At 32.9% G+C, this 22,232-nt stretch overlaps 1 protein-coding gene across 7 annotated transcripts in view; it reads right to left on the bottom strand.

The window, feature by feature from the left end:
- LOC117116142 (serine/threonine-protein kinase Nek10-like) overlaps nt 1-22,232 on the bottom strand; it is a 55,447-nt gene that overhangs the window by 17,524 nt on the left and 15,691 nt on the right. For 6 of the 7 annotated variants that reach the window (XM_033260124.1, XM_033260122.1, XM_033260128.1 and 3 more), the window contains 8 exons: nt 19,795-19,915; nt 12,782-12,836; nt 12,491-12,606; nt 12,034-12,094; nt 10,244-10,281; nt 6,385-6,469; nt 6,144-6,185; nt 2,229-2,307 (listed from right to left, as the gene is read on the bottom strand). In XM_033260124.1, the coding sequence (XP_033116015.1) occupies nt 2,229-2,307; nt 6,144-6,185; nt 6,385-6,469; nt 10,244-10,281; nt 12,034-12,094; nt 12,491-12,606; nt 12,782-12,836; nt 19,795-19,835 (517 nt within the window). In that variant the 5' untranslated portion in view covers nt 19,836-19,915. Of the gene's footprint in view, nt 1-2,228; nt 2,308-6,143; nt 6,186-6,384; nt 6,470-7,996; nt 8,035-10,243; nt 10,282-12,033; nt 12,095-12,490; nt 12,607-12,781; nt 12,837-19,794; nt 19,916-22,232 lie in introns of all 7 variants that reach the window. The other variant, XM_033260127.1, reaches the window with a different exon arrangement.

Here is a 22,232-nt window from a genome sequence, read left to right as displayed (position 1 = left end):
TGGCTCTGATCAGCACAAGTGACCATAATTGCATTTTGTGGAAACCTAAATCAAGACGCATTAGTGACTCTGTAAGGAAGGTCACGGTGCACCCTTTCTTTACCACTCCTATGAATAACTTTGGTCAGTATCTGCAAAACCAGAACTGGAAATCAGTCAAAGCTGGTAACACGACCCAGCAGATGATGGACTCATTCTATAATATTTTGGACCATGGTTTAAATACCTACTTACCCACAAAAATTGTTAGGATTCATTGTAATGATAAACCACGGCTTACTGAAAATTCAGCTTACTGAAAATTCAAGAGATTTAATTTCAAAGAGACAGTGTGCCTTTGAATCTGGTAACATAAGTTTATGTAAGCGCCTACGTAACTTAGTTAAACGTAAAATTATTGTTGCCAAAAGTAAGTACTATTATAACAGAGTTAAACATCTTAGACATGAAAACCCGCGTAAATGGCACCAGCATATTAGGGATACAACTAAATTTAATAATAAAGGTAAATTAATTGTAAAGGTACCTGAAATACCCATGATGAATAGTGTTGCTATATCTAATGCTATTCATTCACACTTTGCACGATTTGGTAATGACATCCCACCATTAGATATGTCAGCTCTCCCTTCCTACTTACCATATAAAGGACATCCTCCTCAGGTTGCACTGTGGGGGGTCCATAGTAAGCTTAAAAATCTAAATCCCAATAAGGCTGCAGGGTCCGATGGACTCTCACCGCGTATTTTCAAAGAATTTTTGCATTTGAGCTTAGTGAACATATATCCTACTTTCTTAATGGTTCTTTCCAGGAAGGCAAACTACCACATCAGTGGAAAGAGGCATTTGTAGTTCCGGTACCCAAGGTCTATCCCCCTAAAATTGAGAAATTAAGGCCCATCTTGTTAACGTCTACCATTGCGAAAGTTGTTGAGGATTTTATCTGCCAATGGATTACCACTGATATGCAGCACTGTTTTGATAAATGCCAGTATGGTTGTGTAAAAGGTGCCTCTACCAACCATTATTTATTACGACTTAAACTCTACTGCTGAGCGGAGTCGTAATATGGGAATGGTCGTCCTCACAGACTTCACTAAAGCATTTGATCTTATTCAACACAACATCCTTATTGAGAAAATTATTGTAAGTGGAGTCCGTGAATCGATTGTTCCCTGGCTTTGTCACTTTCTTAGAGACAGGAAACAACGTGTTAAGTATAACGAGCATCTCTCTGATTATTAAACAAACAAGGAACTAAGTTTTGCCTTGAACTAGATTTAAAATAATGATAAATGATGCTGCTAAAGATTCTAACTGCTCTGTTCTTAAGTATGTTGATGACCTTACATTTTATGAAAATAGAATAGTTAATGAGAGCAGTTTTTTACAAAATAACCTTAATGTGTTTAATGATAGGTGTTCTGAAACTCACTTAGTCTTAAACCAAATAAGTGCCAAGCACTTCAGGTTTGTCTTAGCCATAGTTTTAGCAAAAACCCCCTTAACCAGTGACTATTTATTGGTGACTCGCAACTTACCTTTGTTAATGAAGCTAAAATACTTGGGACTTGCATACATAATATAATTTAAAAAGCGAATCAGAAACTTTATTTTCTGAAATGCCTTAAAAGGAACGGATTTGGTACTTGTGAATTATCCATTGTTTACTGTACTTGCGTTAGGCCTATCCTTGAGTACGCCAATGTTAAATGGCACTCAGGACTTACGTGTAAACTTAGTAATTCTGTTGAAGCCATTCAAAAGAGGGCGTGTAGAATTATGTTAAACCGTGACTTTGGATCATAGGATGAAGCACTTGCTAGGTTAAATAATCTCCCTTCTCTCTCTGAGAGAAGGGTATCCCATTGTCTCAAGTTTGCTAAAAATCTCTAATTCCACTCTGTCGATTTAATACCACCAATTCGTTTTAAAGTTATTGTAGAAATCTGCGTAACTGTACTGGTACTGGTATGGGCATTTATAATGCGCCTCTTCCTTGCGGTTATAAAGTGCAGTTCTTTTCCCTGGTCATTGGGTCCACATGCTAAGTGTTGCTGCTGGCAGGCAAGCATCTTAACTACCACACCACAGCTTCACTCCAAGCCCATGAGCAAATCACATTATTTTGTCAGAGAAAAGGTTATAGTGTAGAATGAAAATTGTAAAAGCAATATGAATCATGTGCATAACATTACACTGTTGAAATTATTGTTAAAATAACTTACTTGTTATTTCTTTTAAGATGTCGACAGTGAAGGGCTGCTCAGCAGAGCATAGGTACTGATCAGTTATTGCATGTAGTCTCTGAAAAAAAAAAAAAAACATATACACATATTTACACTTGCACTTGGACTATTCTTGCATAAAATATCTGTAGCTTCATACACTTTATAAATGCAAAATTTGCATATTATTAAATTATAATTATTACTATTAGCATTACTGTCAATTATGGGCTCATTATTATCAATAATCAATACCAATCAATCAATGGCCACACATACATAAGTAAATTATCATTGATCCCTTTAATGATGTAACAGTTCATTACTTGTAAGCTGTTAATCTATCAACCATAAATATTTAGCTTAATGCCAGAGGCATGCATACTTTATCATCATGGGAAGGTCGCAATTAGGTCTCCCACTACCTGATGCATTAATCACGCTTAAAATGCATTCTCAGATTCAGCAAGAGAGATGTGGAAAGCATAACAGCCAATCAAGAATGAAAATTTCAGCATGTTTACATTAAAAATAGGCATAGAGTACGTGAAGCTGTTCACTAGATCCTGGTATTAAATATTGCACAGTGCATATTATAGTATCCTTGCACCATTTCCTCCTTTATGAAAGCATAAGGCCTTAAATACTTATGCAGATATACAAAAATGGTACCAATCACAGCATCATCATTAAAAATAAGTTCATCATGCTACTTCACATTGTCAACATTAACATTTAAAAGAGATGGAGATGTCATGAGTGGTACCATCTGCTCCTAATCATAGCAACATCATACAATATACCAGTGGTCAACATCCACTAAGACCTTCGGTTCAATCCAATTATGCTCTTTACAGCACCAATCAAAATATTTAATGGGGAAAAAACAGGTGATTTACAAAAGAATTACAATTATCTGCATTATACAGTAATACACTACGCTGGGATCCAACTACATAAGATGATTGGATGTAAATTTGGTATATCGTGCAGATAATCATCCGTCCAATAATAGTGTCCATAAATCTATGTAATAGCCCCACATTCTATCTGCCTGCTAGAGGAAACCTAATACTGTATCTTTATTACACAATGTTCTATTCATTATCAAACTCATCGCTGATGATATCTCCTGGGCATTGTCTAACATATGGGGTATCAAGCGGATTTCCCGTTAGTTTCTCTGCATAATCCCTAAATCACATAAGGTTCACCGGTGGTATTTTAAATCCAGATATGATAAAGGCTACGTTCAGACTTGGATATAAGCCAGGCTTGAGTTAAGCCCGGCTCAACGTTAGACCCGGCTTAACTTTGCCAGCCGTTCAGACTAGCGGGATTAGGCAGTAGGCGCAAGCATTTGCATAATAACGAACCATGACCAGAAATACATATTTCAATTGCTCGCGAAACGTATGCTCGCTCACAACCTACGTAATTGAATGCAGATTGGTCCTAGTCAATACAAGGTCCCTCCGCAATGATTAAAGCCCGGCTTAGAAAAGTTAAACACGGTGGCATGCCAGGCCTAGTTACTATAGGAGCACAGCTTGAGATAAGCCACCTACTGTAGTTCAGACAGGCAGGTGGATAAACCCGGTGAGTTGAGCCGGGTTTATCCACCTAGTTGGAACTAGGCCCAAACCATTTATTGAAGATGATTTGTTTATTATCACAAGGGGGATAAATTACCATCACAAGGGAATTTGGGATTAATTTTGAGTTGTTGCGGAATAATTCTCCCAATACACAGGTCATGAACTCTCCTTTCGAAGTGTGTCATCGATACAATAAAGATTATAAGAAATGATTGAGCATTACAATCACTGCAGTTTCAACTCATCTACATTTGCTATCATCCATTTTAACTGCAATTCCTTTTCAGTGTCACTAAAGATCTAGTTTACTCAATTCTCGTTCTTACAAACAGAAGTCGATGTCTAAGTAACAATTAGTTAATATATATTTCATCTTTGGAGAATAACCCGTCGGGAAGATGTAATGTTGAGTCGTAAAAGCGGCATAGATCAATTACGACAGATATTTTATGTTCCGACTAACGTGACAGATTGACACAATTGTTACTTCTGATTTCGTTGAGCATTATTAGTTTGGCTATTCCATCAAATGACCAGTACGGCATGTTAGCATGAGTTGACAAAATACATTATTTTTAAGTAAAAATGTTTTAGTTTTCATGCATCACTGAACAAGATATGGCTTATACACAAAATATGATTACGTTAAATATATCAGCATCCTATCCATCTATAATAAGAGAATCAACAATCCTCTTAAAATTCTATTAAATGATAACACACACAAACAAAAAATACTTTTAACAAAAATATATTCTAAACTTACTGATAAATTAAGTAGCACTATTAATATCAACCATCATTAGTTTTCCTAATCACTATATATTATTCTTAGTATCTTGTCCTCATTTTCATCATTATCTTTATTTGATTAAATTTTAATAAATATTATGTTGTCAATAATTTTCATTACTATTGAAATGTAGAATGTGTTTCAAAAACACCTTGTATAAATCAATGTTTATCCTTTCAAGGAAAATTTTTATGCCGTTTCCGTAATGTAGCTTTTAACTCTCAGTTTGCATTGCACAAATTGTAAAAATGAGGTAGGATATTTGTCTAGCTTATTCACAAAATATTTAGTTTTCAAGAAGCATCCCATTATTGCAAGTTCATGTTGACTCTATTTCATATCTTCCTAATAGAGTACTATCTTAGTTACTGTGACCTTCATAGTAGGTAAAATTAGAGTATTAATATCAATCATATCTTTTCAATAATTACTGAATATTAATTCAAATTTTCATTAGTGTGACCAAATAATAGCATACTCAACAATTAATTAACCCAAATTATTCATCTAGTCTCTGAATCAACATCCAATAATGGGCATACTCAAATAACCACATCTCCTGAGAGCGTATCATTGAAACATGTAAATCTAAATCCTTAGGCCAATAACTACAATGATTACAACCGCAGTCTTCATTTGTATTAGAATTACGTTATTCATTTTTTAAAGAAAAATTTCAATGGGAAGGAGTAAACTGCGTAATCGGTGATGCAAGCAAAACAACCAACATGGAAAATAACAATAGGAGTTTTAAAAAAAAAAATCAGCATTTTTATTATTTTGTAGTGATTTAATGAATAAAATTTGAACAGGAAAAGGTATTCAATATTTCGACATTAATTAAATATTGAATCCCAACACGATGGCATGTATTTCAATACTTGGAAAAGGTACATGATAATGTTTATTAACTAGGAAATCATTATGCACAGTAAGCATTCCAAAGTAAAATATTTTTATGTAGATAAATATTATATTATCTATAAGCTATCTACTATAAGTAAGTTATTTATAGGTTATCTCTCATCAGTTATCTATCAGTCAGTGACACAATCATAGGTTAGGTCACACATACATAAAATGGAAAGCACAGAAAATATAAATCAAAACCGCCTTTGCTTATGTTAATATTTTGATTGATATATCTTTAAAATTGTCCCTTTTGTCATGTACTGAGAACTAATAAAATAGTGTCAACACTTATTCAAACAATAGTGTTTAAAGGCTTGAAGGGAACAGGTCAACAAGGGTTAGAGACTTCTTAAAAGGATAATCAATAATGGCTAGATGCTTAGAGAGGGACAGGTCAATAAAGGAGAGAATTTTGAGAGTGGGTCAATACCTGTTAGGACGTTTGGGAACCAGATAAATAAGGCTAGAGGCTTGGAGGGATGGGTAAATAGGGCTAGATGCTTGCAAAATATGAGATAGTTTGAGAAAGTATATGCAAGGTAGCACAAAGAACTTGTGGGCCTCAAGTAAAAGCAATGAAAGAACGTGTAAAAAAAGAGCTACCAATCTTACCTCAGCTAATGTTTTTACTCCATCAAGTTTAAATATATGTTTCTACAAAAAAAGAAAGAAAAGTATCCTAATCAATGACATTTGATTCTGCAACAAAATTCAAAATAATTTTAATATTCTGTATCAAATCAACCCTAGACCCGGTCAGCCGACTGGGTTTTGTAGAAAACATAACACAAGAATGGTTCACACCAACAGATTGTATTTAATGACGAACACCTGGTATACAACAAATTCTTACTTGGTAGGTTGTATCTCGTAGAAAAAGTCGCAGGCAGATCAACATACATAGATTGTTTCCTGCAGGTGCCTTAGCAGTCCACTCACTGTCAAAGAAAAACAAAATTCTCTACATTAAATAACTTCTGCTTAACCAGATTTCAAAAGTGCATTCATTATCAGTCTACCAAAAATGAAGCACTGTTTTTTGAGAATTGCGACTGAGCTGTTGTTAGCTCTTCTAAACAGGCATGACATGGAAATTCACTACATCTCCTGATAACCAATGCCAGAGTTAGACACTTTACGGCATTTCTGATATTATTCGCACAATTTCACATAAATTATATAACACAATGATCATTTTCAGCGAATCTAAGTGTATTGTTTTCATAATTATTAAAATCATCAAATAACTACAAGCATCATCAACATAATCATGATCAAAATTATTATATTACAATCACCATTAATAACTAATCATTACACACATAATTATCATTTTCTAATCTAATTACAGTCACAACCATAAAGTACAGTATTATCATCAACAGAATCATACAATCACAATTAACCATTATAATCATAATCATACAATAAGAAAATGGTAGCACTTTATAGACTAGTTGAAAAATGTATTGTCACAAGCTTTCGTGTACACAGTACACTTCTTCAGGTGAATGATAAGAGGAGCAACTTGCAATCGAATATAAAAGGTCTAAAACAAAAGGCAAGTAATAAAAACAATGGAGGTATTAACATAACAATGAAATCATTCCCTGTAGTGGGCAAGAAAGCCATAGTCTTTGTTTAAACCCAAGTTAACACAGTTGATTCCTGATGATGACATAATTAATGTCGAAATATTGAATCCCAACACGATGGCGTGTATTTCAATACTTGGAGTATGTATTATACTTTCTTAACACAGTCAAGTTGCTTAATTATTTTCTGTTCACAAATTTCCCTATCTAGATTGTTCTTAAAATTACCCTTCTTAACTACAGCAAACTCTAAGATTATTGAGTGTGACCTGTGAAAGTGAAATGTTCAGCTACAGGTTTCTTAATTAACTTATGTCTAATGTCAAACTTGTGACCATTAATTCTATTTCTGTGAGTTTGGCCAGTTTGACCAATATAAACAGCATTGGGGCATATATTGCACATAATGGCATAGATGATGTTAGTGGATGAGCAAGTGAAGTGTCCTTTGATGTTGATGATATAGCCATTGGGTCCAAGTATGTGACTTTCAGAATGAATAAGATGGCAAAGCTCACATTTAGTGCTGTGACAAGGAAAAGTACCATTGATAGGGGTAGACTGAGAAAATTTACTAGAGATAAGATGCCTTTTAAGATTTTCTTAAAAGGCATCTTATCTCTAGTCACCTGAAGAAGTGTACTGTGTACACGAAAGTTTGTGACAATACATTTTTCAACTAGTCTATAAAGTGCTACCATTTTCTTATTGTTTGATTACTGTTAAGACTAGTACGGCTCACCAGATTATTAATCATTATCATGCTCAATCATTACAACAATGATAATCATCATAATCATTACAATTCTTAAAACTATTACAAACATACTAACTCTCAATATGATCATTATCATCATTTTTTTTACTTACCTTGAGCAGAGCCTGTTTTTAACAATAGCTGAAAAGATCTGTAATATAAAGAGCAAGTATTGATACATGCTTTGTTTACATATGTACAAATTATTACTGTTAATTATCATCTACATGTACATAAGAAAATGTTTGTACAATTTGGCAAATATATTATGTTGATGACCCAAGCTAAGCAATACCATCTTCTTCAATAACAAAAAGAGCAAGATGCATGCATCGAGTATAACCTCAACAAGAAGACACTATCCTCTTAAAAAGTTCACGATGCAAATGCACTTATCAATCACGTTCCTTTCAGCATGATTAGCGATACACACACGTGATGCACATTAAGTGGACAGGGATAGAGCAACAATCAACCTAATTTCTTGAGTGGATTTCAAAGTGGTTGATTCACTAACAGAAGCACGTTTTTCTACACTTTTTACGTGAGCAAAATCAGAATTTTCGCTCACATTAATATTACTAAACGCTGACCTAATTGTCTATCTGAGCCAATGAGCAGTATCTAACATGACTTCAGTTCAGATGAGATATTTTTAATTTCATTTGCTTAAATAAATTACAAGCAGAAGCAGAAAAAAAAAAAAAAAAAAAAAAAAAACAGGAAACAGAAAACATTCAAGCAATTTCTAAATCTTTCTAAACATGGGGCATGGCAGTAAATATTTGAATGTCAAATTGAAAAGTCGGGAGTTAGAGAGACTGTAATCACTTCTTCGCATCCTTGAGCACAGCATTTGCTTCACTTCATCGTTAAAAGTACCAGGTAGGAAGGATAGTTTTCCACATAGTAGGAATGCGTGCTGAAATTTGCAGCACAACTGGAAACCTCCTTTAAATCACACTGACTGGGACGCGGGTTCACTTCTGACAGCGTTTGTTCAGGGCACCAAGGATGCAAGGTCACGTCCACACCTGTCCAAACATACAATTGCTTTGCACTTAATAAACTCACCCTGGCGGTTCAGGGAAGAACGCGAAATGATCTAAAAATAAATACCAATACAAAGAAACTTTGCATGTGTTTTGCATCCTTTGGCAAAAACCCACTACATACCATTAAACCTCAAATAGAAGCAAAGCTATATTGAAAAGAAGCCTATGGGCTTCAATTTAAGATGGGCTTCTTCTCCAGATTAACTCAAGGTTCTATTCAAGGTTTTATTGTTTTTGACTACGGTCACACTAGAGTCTCAAGCCTGGCTTGACTCACCGCGGGTGAGATTTTTGTAATGTGACCGCACCTGAATCGACTTGCGCCTGTGGTGACCTCATCTTAATCTACCTATCTCGATCCCGGCTCAGTACCCAGATTGACCCTGGATTGATCCCGGCGTGACCGGGATTCACATTTCATCGTCGGCTGTCGACCAATCACAGTCAATGACTGTTGCGTTTAGAAGTTCTTGAATAAAAAACCCACGGCAATCATCAGTTGTCATTTATAAATGCACTTATCAATCCAAAAACTAGCATCGCCATTACCGTACATCTGAGCCTAGGCCTAGATCATCTAGATTAGCACGCGGGGCCGGTATTTTGATTGTAGCAGCGCTCTAACTTCCTGTTTCCACTTTCCTAATTTGGAGGTCGATCGAACTACATTCAGGTAAAGTGTAACCAACCCAGAATTTCGAGCCTGGCTTGAAATCTCACCCGCGGTGAGTCAAGCCAGGCTTGAGACTCTAGTGTGTTCGTAGCCATACACTGAATTGCAAAATCCAACTTTGATTAAATGATTTCTTAGCAACTCTTGGCGATCATGCTATTACTCAGGACCCTAGATAAGCAAAAATTAATTGAACTCGTAGCAAAAGTACTAAGGTAACTGTGTAAGGATTACTACTTTACCAATTAAATTCCAGTGTGTTAATTAAAACACAAGTAGAACTGAATTAGCATTCCTAACACTAAATTAAATGTATTATGATAATCAACGGTCAATTTGTAAAGCGATACCATTTTAATAAAGTGCAATTAGTCACATTTCGCATGTTCAGTTGAATTTCAACAGTCACTGGTTAAAAGCTGTTGATATATAGCTTGATATTAACATTTGTTACTTTGGGATATTGTAAGTTTTGAAATAGTCGAATTACACCAAAACCTGAAAATTGAGTATTACAAAATTTGCCAAATACTAGATACTTGCACCTGATGAGAATCTAATATCCAATTCTTAAAACTATTACAAACATACTAACTCTCAATATGATCATTATCATCATTTTTTTTACTTACCTTGAGCAGAGCCTGTTTTTAACAATAGCTGAAAAGATCTGTAATATAAAGAGCAAGTATTGATACATGCTTTGTTTACATATGTACAAATTATTACTGTTAATTATCATCTACATGTACATAAGAAAATGTTTGTACAATTTGGCAAATATATTATGTTGATGACCCAAGCTAAGCAATACCATCTTCTTCAATAACAAAAAGAGCAAGATGCATGCATCGAGTATAACCTCAACAAGAAGACACTATCCTCTTAAAAAGTTCACGATGCAAATGCACTTATCAATCACGTTCCTTTCAGCATGATTAGCGATACACACGTGATGCACATTAAGTGGACAGGGATAGAGCAACAATCAACCTAATTTCTTGAGTGGATTTCAAAGTGGTTTATTCACTAACAGAAGCACGTTTTTCTACACTTTTTACGTGAGCAAAATCAGAATTTTCGCTCACATTAATACTACTAAACGTTGACCTAATTGTGTCTATCTGAGCCAATGAGCAGTATCTAACATGACTTCAGTTCAGATGAGATATTTTTAATTTCATTTGCTTAAATAAATTACAAGCAGAAGAAATACAAAAAAAAAAAAAAAAACAGGAAACAGAAAACATTCAAGCAATTTCTAAATCTTTCTAAACATGGGGCATGGCAGTAAATATTTGAATGTCAAATTGAAAAGTCGGGAGTTATATTTAAATGTCATTAAAAGAATATTATGTTCCCATTGTTGGTTTACATCCTTCCAGTTAAGAGATTACATAAGGTCATTAACAGGTGTTCTAATATCAGCATGCAAAATAATTCTGGCTAGTCTATTTAGTAAGACCTGGAGTGAATTAAGGTGCGCAGCTGTGCAATTGGACCATACAGTATTACAATAATTGAAAAAAGGTAATACAAAAGAATTTGCTAAAAGTCTAAGAGAAGAATTGGGTAAAAAATATCTTAATCTACGAATAACACCTAAAATTAGGCAATTAGCTTTATACTATGTTATTTATAGAACTTTTTGTTAACCACAATTGTTGTAATTTCACCCTGGAATTCAGATTCTAAAAACATGGTACAGTACATTTGTCAAGTTATGTACAGTCTCATTTTATTGAATTGACATACTATAGTTTTTAAGAGATTTGTTTCATTTCGCATTATATGGCTCTCCTGACGAGCAGACATTGATACAATGAGCATTTGTCCTAATTTAACAATAATACATTTTACTGTAATACCCTGGTATTCAAATGTTTTATATGGCAACCCTGTATTATTTTTTTATCTGTTTGACGCTAAATTATATACGCAAGCGTCCTTCAATTCACTTCTAATACTTCATCAGCTATCAACAGCCACTATCCTCCAAACACATAACAAGAATGACTTATTTCCAATGGGGTCCAGATCATTAAAATCAGAAAAGTGAGTAGTTTAAAATTAAAGAGGTAAAATTCAGAAAAAAAAGTCAGAAAAGGTATCAAAATATATAAATACAACACATAAACAGTAGGCCAACAACAAATTCAATCAAAAATAAGATACATGGCAACATAACACTGGTTTGTTAAGTTTTTAGTTGTTCATTACTTAAATATTCTTTTAAATTTTATCTTGAAAGTTGCGTTAATTTTAATGGATTTAAGTGAGTTGGGAACATAGTTCCTTGTTCCTTCTTTGGCACATATAGTAACAGAATTATTTATTAATTAGGAAAATACAAAGTTAGCAATTAAAAAATAAATTTCATGGGTCAGGATTATATTCTCAATGCCAAAGAGTCAGCACTTACCTGGTCAAATTGCTTAGAGAGAGGATGTGTACTGAACTGTCTTTCATTTTGGTAGGTTGAGCTATAAAATAAGATTACAAAAGAATACAATTTATTACAAAAAATTATAAAGTGTAGTAATGCGTAGAAAATTATGTCAACTTTTGATTACTGTTATATTGAATGCAATTCTATTTTTTGTAATGGCCAGCACTTTGAATCACATGAATAGACGCTAAATAAATCATTATTTATAAATTAATAAAATGAATGATTGATTGATTGATTGCTTAATTGGTCTAGTGATTTAGTTGATTAACTGGATGATTGATTGGAAAAACCACTTTATTGGATATCACAATACCTCATAAAAAACTAACTTTCTTCTAATACAGTAGGAGGCCTTATTATAGTTTCACTATATTACTTTAATTATACAATTTTCTTTACGATAATCTTACAATACTTATTGGCCCACCTGAAAGCTTCTAATGCTATTGCCTCTGAGTTCTGGTGCTGAAGAATACCACTGTATTTGGATGGAGGGCTGTTGTTGTTATTGTTGTTACTCCCTTCATGTTTTAATGAAGGTAGCTGTGCGGGAAAAAAAATAAACGTCAATGTCTTGCATTTAGCATATATTTTATAATGTATGGTGCAAATTTAAATTGGGGACATGGTTAATAAGTTTTACTAATTTAGATTTGGAAATTGATAGTATGGTTGCGTATAATTGAGATTGTATTGGCACTAACTGTGATATACCCACCTGTTGCTTGCTTGGATGTGTGATAAGAAGTTTCAAAAGACGATTCAAATCCTCCCTAGAAAAAAAAAAATGATTCAGTTTTAAACATCAAAAGTTGTTAAAGCAGGGTATACAATCAGCCATTTGTTAGATACCATGTCCCATTTTAGGGTATACTGTACAGTATACAAGTCCATATTGTCTGGATAAGTTTATTTATATTTATTTATTTGAACATACACCTTTGAATCGGTGGCACTCAATATCAATTGGTTCGTTCGTACAAACAAAAACAAAAAAAAGGGTAAAATTTAAAAATCAAAATAAATAACAATCGACTGTATATAATATTACAAAATTAAAGAAAGGTAGAAAATATGAAATTAAATGAGATCACATTTCACATCGCATTTCATACTCAGAAATACTTTACAGGTCAACTGTAAAGTAAATGCATAAAATAACTAACCTACAAAATATAAAATCCAAAGATGAAAAAGTCTTACAACAAAAAGATAATACCAATGGTAGACCTACTATACAGTACTTAAGGAATACAGACTACGATGTAGAGTCCACTTGTTGATAAAAAAAAAAAAAAAATTAACATTACACAATTTGATAAGCAACGATACATTTACAGTAAACTATTGTTGTGAATTTTTTAGTTGTGAGCGTTTCTCCCAAGCAATTATGATGTATTTTTTACAGAAATTATCAAAAATAGAGGTAGATTCATCACAAATAAAAACTGAATCTCCTCCTAAAACATATTGAAGTTTAATATCATCATTTGTCTTTGCCAAATGTTACACTCAGATATAAGCACCTGATTGGAGTTAAATACTGTAGTTTGATGGTTAAGATACCCACCTTCTAATACCACGGCTCTCATGACAAAACTCCTCGTCATAAGCCTCGTCATGAAACGTCATATCACCATCACTCACCCCACACATTTTGGTTGGCTAAAATCCATGATTAAAGTATTAAAATGTATTTAGTCTGACCTAATTTTTCGTCCCCTGTATAAAGTTTACCATTTGTTTCTGTTTGGCTTCATATCCGCATGACATTGGTAATAATATTTCTTTTCAATTCTATTTTTGGGTGCCAAGTTCAACAGACCTTAAGGATCTAAGGAAACCAATGTTGGGAAATACTGTATATTGTACTCTATTGCAGGGTTTCTTTATTATCTGAAAATCTGATAATCTCATAAAAAATATAATTCTTATCCATTTTGTGTGGTACTAATTTATATGTCAGTTTGAAATTAAAATCATATTGTCAAGTTCTTATACTAAATGCCCAAAGTTTAAAACCGTGAGAACTGAATCACAGTCAGTGAATTGATAGAACAAAGCCTGAAAGCACACTTCCATGACTAAAATTTTTAAGGTGCACTGTCTGCTAAAAAATTGGGGAAAACCTCTAAAATTTAAATGGCATTCCACAAAAATAAATAATTTACTACAGTAGCACTGGAATTATAGACATATTATAATTTTAAAACTGGGCACATATGCAAAAAATATAACTTTCATTAAAATCTTTCATAATTTAAAATATGAACACTGAAACTTTGTTAGTGATAAAAACTCATTAGAATTGACTAGCCTGCCTAGGTTTATTTGAGTGTTTCCCAAAACTTGATATAACCTTTGCTTAAGATTTCATCATTAAAAATAATAATTTGCTATTTTAACTGACACAGTCAGAACAGTAACTTAATACAATTATATATATAAATAATTCATAATTTAAAATAAAACTCACAAAAATCAGTAGGCCTAATATTATTAAAAATGAGAGCAAGGCTACTCTGAAATTATACTGAGCATGCTCAGTTTAGGTTCAGTTGCTGTAATTCCAAATCTGACCAATCAGATTGCCAAATAGAAAGACTACAGTGAAGGAATTTTGGAGTGGTTTTTATTGGTTACATGATGATGAACTTTAGTCTATAGCTAAGTGGAAATACGAAATAATCAGCTTTTCAACATCTATTCAACTATTCAGCAATTTTTGTTGTACACCAATAACAAATAATTTTATTAGGATCTATTATATATCAGTCTCTATGATTTTTTTGTTTTTTTAAATATTTTTATTGAAACTTCATACAACTCGTAGCCTCATAGCTAAATTACTTGTACTCATGATTCAGTTAAACATTATAAACTTAAAAAAAAAAAACAACCAAAACCTGTGTTATGTCACATAATCGGGCTAGTCAAGTGGTAGCGGTAAGGTGGGGCAACGCTAACTACAGCCTTAACATTGGCGTGGTTCGAGCTGCTTCTCGTCCAGGGGTTTGGTTGGTAGAACCAAAACCAAGTGTTCTCGGATAACAACTTGAGGTCCAGTGTTACTACACATCTGCCTCGTTTGTACTTTCAAGGACCCATTGTGTCTTTCAGGAGAGTAGAGGTTACCACGATCCTATGATTCATTTCAGCCGCTGATGATTGACGTTAACGTGTAGCTACTATAAGTGCCTCTTTACAGCGGCTAGGTAGTCACGGACCACGCCCATACGCAATTCAGGACAATGGTTTTAATTATAGTACCGATATTTCAAGACGTAAATTTTACCACAAATATTTTTTTCAACTATAGACAAAATTTCTATTCCTAAAATCTCTATGAGGTTGTACAACTTATCACCAGTTTTGAACTGCCAAGTCACTACACTTGGCTTGATATTGACTGACAAACAGACAGCACATTGAAAGCCTTAAGCAAAATATTACACTAGTCGTGACAAGCTTTGAAGTGAGCCACAAAATCCTTTACATTGAAAACAAAAAAAAGCTAATAATGGTATTACCTATTTCCATAATTTTTGAGGTCAAAGAGCATTCATGACACAAAACCCTATCTACAATTAGGTTCAATGCCCTTTAATATGTACCGTACATAATTAGGCAGGTAACCACAATAACCAGAAGCATTAGATATTACTACATATTGCCACTCAACCCTCTGAACAGGATACTTGATTATTATTATTAGGCAATCATAAATAACATTTGATTGCTTAATAATAATAATCCCAATAATATTAACAAAATCTTTGTTCTACAATGGTAAAATCATACATCAAGAAGTTCTTTGTATGGTTGCTTCTTGCACAAATGAACTTAAAATTTTATAATTCTCCAAGGAAGAATTTGATATAAGTTGTAATCAGCACACTAGTGTTAACACAAATTCACACTGAATTTACAAAAGGGAATATTCTACAGAGAACTTGATAACATTCCAATGGGTAAATCTTACCGCTGTCCGCACTTGGATTTTTTGAGTTGGTTAGTTATACTGCGAGAAATGGTAAAACTAACCGAGCCATGAAAATCAACTAATTTGTGACTTAATCCAGTTTAACTGGGACGTGTATTCGCTTTGGACTTTTCGGCTCGTTAAAACTAAGCTGGTCAGTTGTACTGGGCACAAGCCACTCGGTTAAACTAATTGATTAGAGTTTAACATTCTCGTGACTGTCCCCAGCAACCAATTGCGCTGGACTGCGTTGTAAAATGCGGTCTGAGTTACAAAACGCTGAGTTGGCCTTTATACCAAAGGTTCTCATCAACTGTGAAAACTGCTACTCTATGAGCTACAGAATTATAATCACGGAAAAACCAATCACTTAGAGATGACATTTCAGTTTAGGAACAGAAAGTTCCGATTTCATTATGGTGGACCGCTTCATGAATATTTTAATAAAGCATTCAGCTGTAGACATACTGTAATGGAATACTCATAAATATCAGAGAGGATTAAGCTGGAAGATATAAATGTAAATTACATGACTGAATTTCTCTAGCATGTACACAACAAGACAGAAGATACGTTTAACGGAACTTGCAGGAACTGTAACTAGCAATAGATAGATAGATAGAAATCTATCTTTATTCTGGATACTCAGTCAGCATTGCTACTGTACACTGTTCTTCCCTGAGGTCCTGGTAATAGCAATAGCAATTGAATACTAAATTTTGGAAGTTTACAATAAATTTATTTAAACTAAATCTGAAATTAACCAGATTGTTTTGATAATATTTACTGCATAGAAAAACGAGCATCAAATGTGCCACATAATAAAGAAAAACCAGCATGAGAAAAATCATGTTAATTTTGCAGAAAATAGGGCCAGTACCTTGGTAGTATGTGAATGAATGTCTTTTTTGCTCATAAAACACAAATTGTGAAACCTGACCTACTAAATTACCAACAGAGATCTTTTATGGACGATTATATCAATTGCCACAAGGTTGTGCACAGTTATAATTCAATTGTTCTTTGAGTTCTTTTTTTATGATGGTATTTTTTTTAAATTATCTATTTTAACTGTCTTATGTGCTTCTCAATGTACCTGGCAAGACATTATTTGAAGCCATAACAATATCATGTATTCTGCCAACGAATGATCTCAAATACAACCATACAGTACTGTCTGTCATGAGCTTAAAAAAAAAATTTATATTTGAATACAATTGAAAATCTAAATGAGAATGAAAAAAATTTCCCGTCAGTGTAAACATGTAAATTCAACCTTTCTTCTATTCTAAAGTTGGCTGGGTGATCAATTCGAGGAATTTTTTATAGTAAAAATTAAAAAAATTTCTACCTATTTCTGGTTGGAAGCTAATAACTTTTGATCTTTTGAATGAGCTATTCAATATTATCATTGAAGTTTTGATGTTTTCCCCAATTTTTTTAGCAGGCAATATCTTTAATGACTCTAAATCAGTGAAATCTAAAATTGTTTTGATCTCTGTCAAAGTGGAATAAAAAACATGTTCAAAAATATTGAATAAACGAAGCTCAATACCGTACTGTACTTTTAAAAAAATTCTTCACCCTGTGGGTACTTAAACAAAAGCCAATGAGGAGACATCGATGTATACTAAAACCACAATACAGAAAAAACAAAACTAAAGTTTCCCCTTTAGGCCAAATGAAAAAAATTATTGTGTTGGTCACGCCCAACCGACCCAAAAATGTTTGAAATTGAGAGTCAGCATTTTAGTTTTTAGTTTTTTTTTTGACATTGAAAAATATTTTTTTAATGTCCAAAAAAGGCTGGAATAGGCCTATCGTAGAACATTTTTGGAAAAATAGATGATTGTGTAAGATTGGATAAGACTGTACAATATTTGAAAAATAAACATTGTATAAATATTTTTCACATTTAGCAGTTTTCGGTGTATTCAGTACAACTGACCACAAACTGCCTACTGTGGTATGGCATTCATTATATATATATATATTTTTTTAAATACAAACAAATAATTGGACAATTTTGATGTAAGCCTATTAGACAATACAGTTGACCAATCACAAGATGTCTATTCAGGAATAAGAAAATTAACATGCAGATGATGCTAAAAAATGAAGCTACTGTATTGTCAGTAGGGTGTTTAGCACATCCTGCAAATTAATTATAATTATTGATTATCCAGTTTAGAGCACAACAGAAGGTCTTACAAGTTACAGGTGGATGGATGATTGCATGTACCTGGTAAATTCACAAATAATTTAGAATTAAAAATAAATTAATAACAGAGCTAACTCATAATACCATGTGGAAACTTATTCACAATTATTATCTTTTCTGCAATCACTTGTCACTTTTCTTTTATAGGTAGGAGTAACAAGAATGCCTTTAATTTCTTCTTGTAATAAGCTGTCTTTCACCAGCATGCAAATAAAATAATAATAAAGTTAAATTTGATATAGCACAGAATACTGGATGCCTCTAAGTGCTTAACAACAATCAACAAAACATTGAGAAGACTTTAATAAATAAAAATAAGAAAAATTCAAGCTGAACAGTTTAATTGTGAAAGTGCAAATCGAAAAGGTGGGTTTTAAGGAGTTTCTTGAATTTGTTGAGTGAATCAGCATTCCTGATATGTTTTTGTTTCATATGTATGTTGTTTTTTTTTTTTTTGCTTTTAAATATTTTTTTAGTGGATTACAATCTTATCCTCATGCTATCATAAACTATCTATTTTTAGGGTAGCATCCAAACTAAAACTCAACCTCCTTTCTAAACACAATTGAACATAAATATATTGAATAACTGACAGGTGTTAACATTCCAATACTTAGATTAATGTTCTCTTTTTCAAGCAGGAGGTTTATACAAACACAAAACTAACACCTTCACATCAAAATAAGTATATTAAATGTCCTTGGCCCATCAGATAATTTAATATACAAATAACAAAAAAATCATGATACCGGTCCAACATTTCAATATTTCCTCTCATTAACATGCACTTCAAAATGTAACATATTAAGTTTATGTGTATACACTTTGTATATTACGAAGGTTAAAGTCAGGGTTGGCGAAACTTTTATGTACAATAACTGCAGAGATAATGTGCTATCTGTAATCAAAATTGCTTCAATGCAGCGTAAAAACATCAATGGTATTTCTGCTATTATTCCAACGCAAGGTCGTAATCATTCAATCACACAAATATTAAACAATTTGAAAACAGAGTTTCTACCACAATCTAATAAGTTTATGGTTGCATTTTCAAATAAAATTCAATTCCATGCATCTCAATACAGAATAGAGAAACTTTATTTGTGCAAAAAAGGAAAATTGTTTTGTTGACAAGCTTAATAAGGACACATAATTTTCAATAAATAATACATAAAAACAAACTAAAGATACAATGTTCAATAGAACATGAACTCAGTCATTTTTCAGGATTTGACACCAAGATGACCCCTGTGACCTTTGACCTCAAGCTGTGAACCCCCCCCCCCCCCCAAAAGTTTGGTAGGAGTATGTAGTAACAGGGATATCTGTAGGATAGCTCAGATAGTGAAGATACATGTGATACCAAAGTGAAAGGTCGTTATTTATCCAAGCATGCATTCCCTCAACAGAAATATCCTCGGTAAAATTTGCTAATATTTAGGACATTTTTGTTGTGTGAATCAGGTACAAGACTTTGTAGTTTGTGATGGATAAACCAAAACATTACAGATAATGAATGAAAGCTTACTTGGCACTTTCAGAAGACTTTTTCCTTTCTCCAGTCGGCATTCTAACTGGCTGTCTTGGTGCATTAGATTTATTTTATCATCCAAAATTCAGGCATCATCAATAGACCATGTCTTCAGTACCTGAGAAGCAATATTAAAATAGATAATTTATTATAAAAAATGTTGAGTCATGTTTGATAGAACTTCAATTATTGAAAAATGTTAATTAAACAACAGCTGAAACAACTGTAGAGAATGCACTCTCTCCTGCTTGACTACATGCCATTTATATAAAAACACTAATAAAGATTATAGAGCAGACACAAACTTTAATCAAAGTTCTCACGATAGATCAGTATTAGAGTCCAATAGTTACTTTTTTAAATCTCAATATCAAAGTCCCAACTCAAATAAGGTCACTGAACTCTTTTAAGTGGATAACACTGTACTACTTGTTCATAGTTTAGGGAAGAAAAAAAATTGTAGATGCTATAGCATTTAGTTTGTAGTCGTTACCCAGATTAAGGGACTTTAACACACCTATGAACGCCACAATAGGATGGTGATCCTTTTAGTTTTCTTTGCCAGGACTTGGCATTATTATTATTATTAGCTTCGGTGATCACCATGGTTCATTAGGCTGGGAAAGAACAGGTACATGACAGATAAAATAATTGTGAAAGTTTAGGTTTGATATACTTTCCCTAGTGACACACTAGGACATCCTGTATGAATTTTTTTTTGTCTATTTTCATTCTATCTAAAAATCCAATTTCAAAACACTACTATAGGCATTGCACTGAAGAATTTTTTTCAAATAATATGAGGTATATGAACAAAAGCCCAACTATTAAAGTTGTTTTGTAAAAAATAAATGAGTTCTGTGAGGCTAATCAAGTGTTTCACTGCAGCTACACGCAGACTGCTTACAATAAAAATGTAAAATTTTTACAAAGAGAACCATAATTGAGTGTATGAAAAGATAATTATGCACACAATACTAGAAGTCATAAAGTGTGATGGTATCATAAACGGAAAATAAGGGATGAAAAACCCAAATGATTTTTAGTAGCCTTTTTTTTTTTCAATGTTGTCAAGTTGGTGCAAGTTTTTTGATGATGCACTGATTCAACTCTAAAAGGTTTAATTTATTTATTATTATGTTGTATACTGGTGTCTAAGTTAACATAAAGATGACAGTGCCAATGCCACTCATAATTTGGTGATATAAATACTGATTACTGATATCATCAAAATAAATAAATATATAAAACATAATCTATCATTTCAAACAATAATAAAAACCATCCATAGGCCTTACATATGTATGCCATATTTGTTTTGATGAAACAATAAATTGATAACTCAAATTCATAACACATTCAAAGCAACTTTGTAATGGTTCTGATTTTTTTATTGTTTAGTAGAGTACTCTTGTATTGGTTATTATACAAAAAATTGTTTATTAATAACAAGAGCAGAAGAAAATTCAGATTGATGGGATGTGCCATTCCAATCAACGATACTAGAAACACAACATATGCAGACGTATGCAGTGCCCTTCTGTTTAATGGCAGTTTATATCCAGACCAGATCCAGACGTACACAGTGCCTCCTTCAATGGAGCGCCATGCACAACTGGGAATAAACAAACTTACGTAAGTACAGTTTACCAACAATGCAATTCGGTGATAACAGATTCTTTTCTGTGGAGAGTTCTAATCTATCTTGTGTTTCTAGTAACTTTGCTTCCAATACAAAGTGTAAAATAATGCTAGTTAGAAGTATAGTGGATTCATATTGTCTACTAACTAGATGCACTTCACATATCACCAAGGTAATTGAATGGAATATCAACGAATCACCTACTCAAGACCATAGGGAGTATTCCATAACATTTAAAAGTAGAATGGTTTGGCATTCAAGCTTACCAGGGTACCCACTTACACCCAGGGACGCAAGTAATTATGATTTGCCAGAGTTGGAATCAAACTCGCAAACTTTAAAAATATGACTGCCACACAAGTTTAACCTAATCGGAAGAGAGATGATTCAAGCCATTAAATTATAATTTACAGTAATCTTCAATATTAACATTCAATTTATTCACACACACACACACACACATAAAAATTCTTTTTTATAAGTACCGATTGATTATGATATAATTTAGTATAGCAGTATCTTATCTACAGTATCAGTAATTACGAACACATTTTGTGCTACAATGCTTATCTTATAACCGGATGTGCCCGACATACACACTTATTCACATTTATTTATATACTACTACATTCATACAGTATTATATTCATATGTACAGTATTTATACTATTATAATATTCACATAATCTGTAATTGAATTATAATTACATATTCACACAAACAAATTAAATACAGTACAGAGGGTGAATTAAATAATAAAAAATATTATTTAAAAATATTATAGCATTAGCAT

The sequence above is a fragment of the Anneissia japonica genome, unplaced genomic scaffold (assembly GCF_011630105.1).
Source record: "Anneissia japonica isolate Jap-2015-1 unplaced genomic scaffold, ASM1163010v1 scaffold287861_len940595_cov192, whole genome shotgun sequence".
NCBI lineage: Eukaryota > Metazoa > Echinodermata > Crinoidea > Comatulida > Comatulidae > Anneissia > Anneissia japonica.
This window is presented reverse-complemented; position numbering and strand designations above follow the sequence as displayed.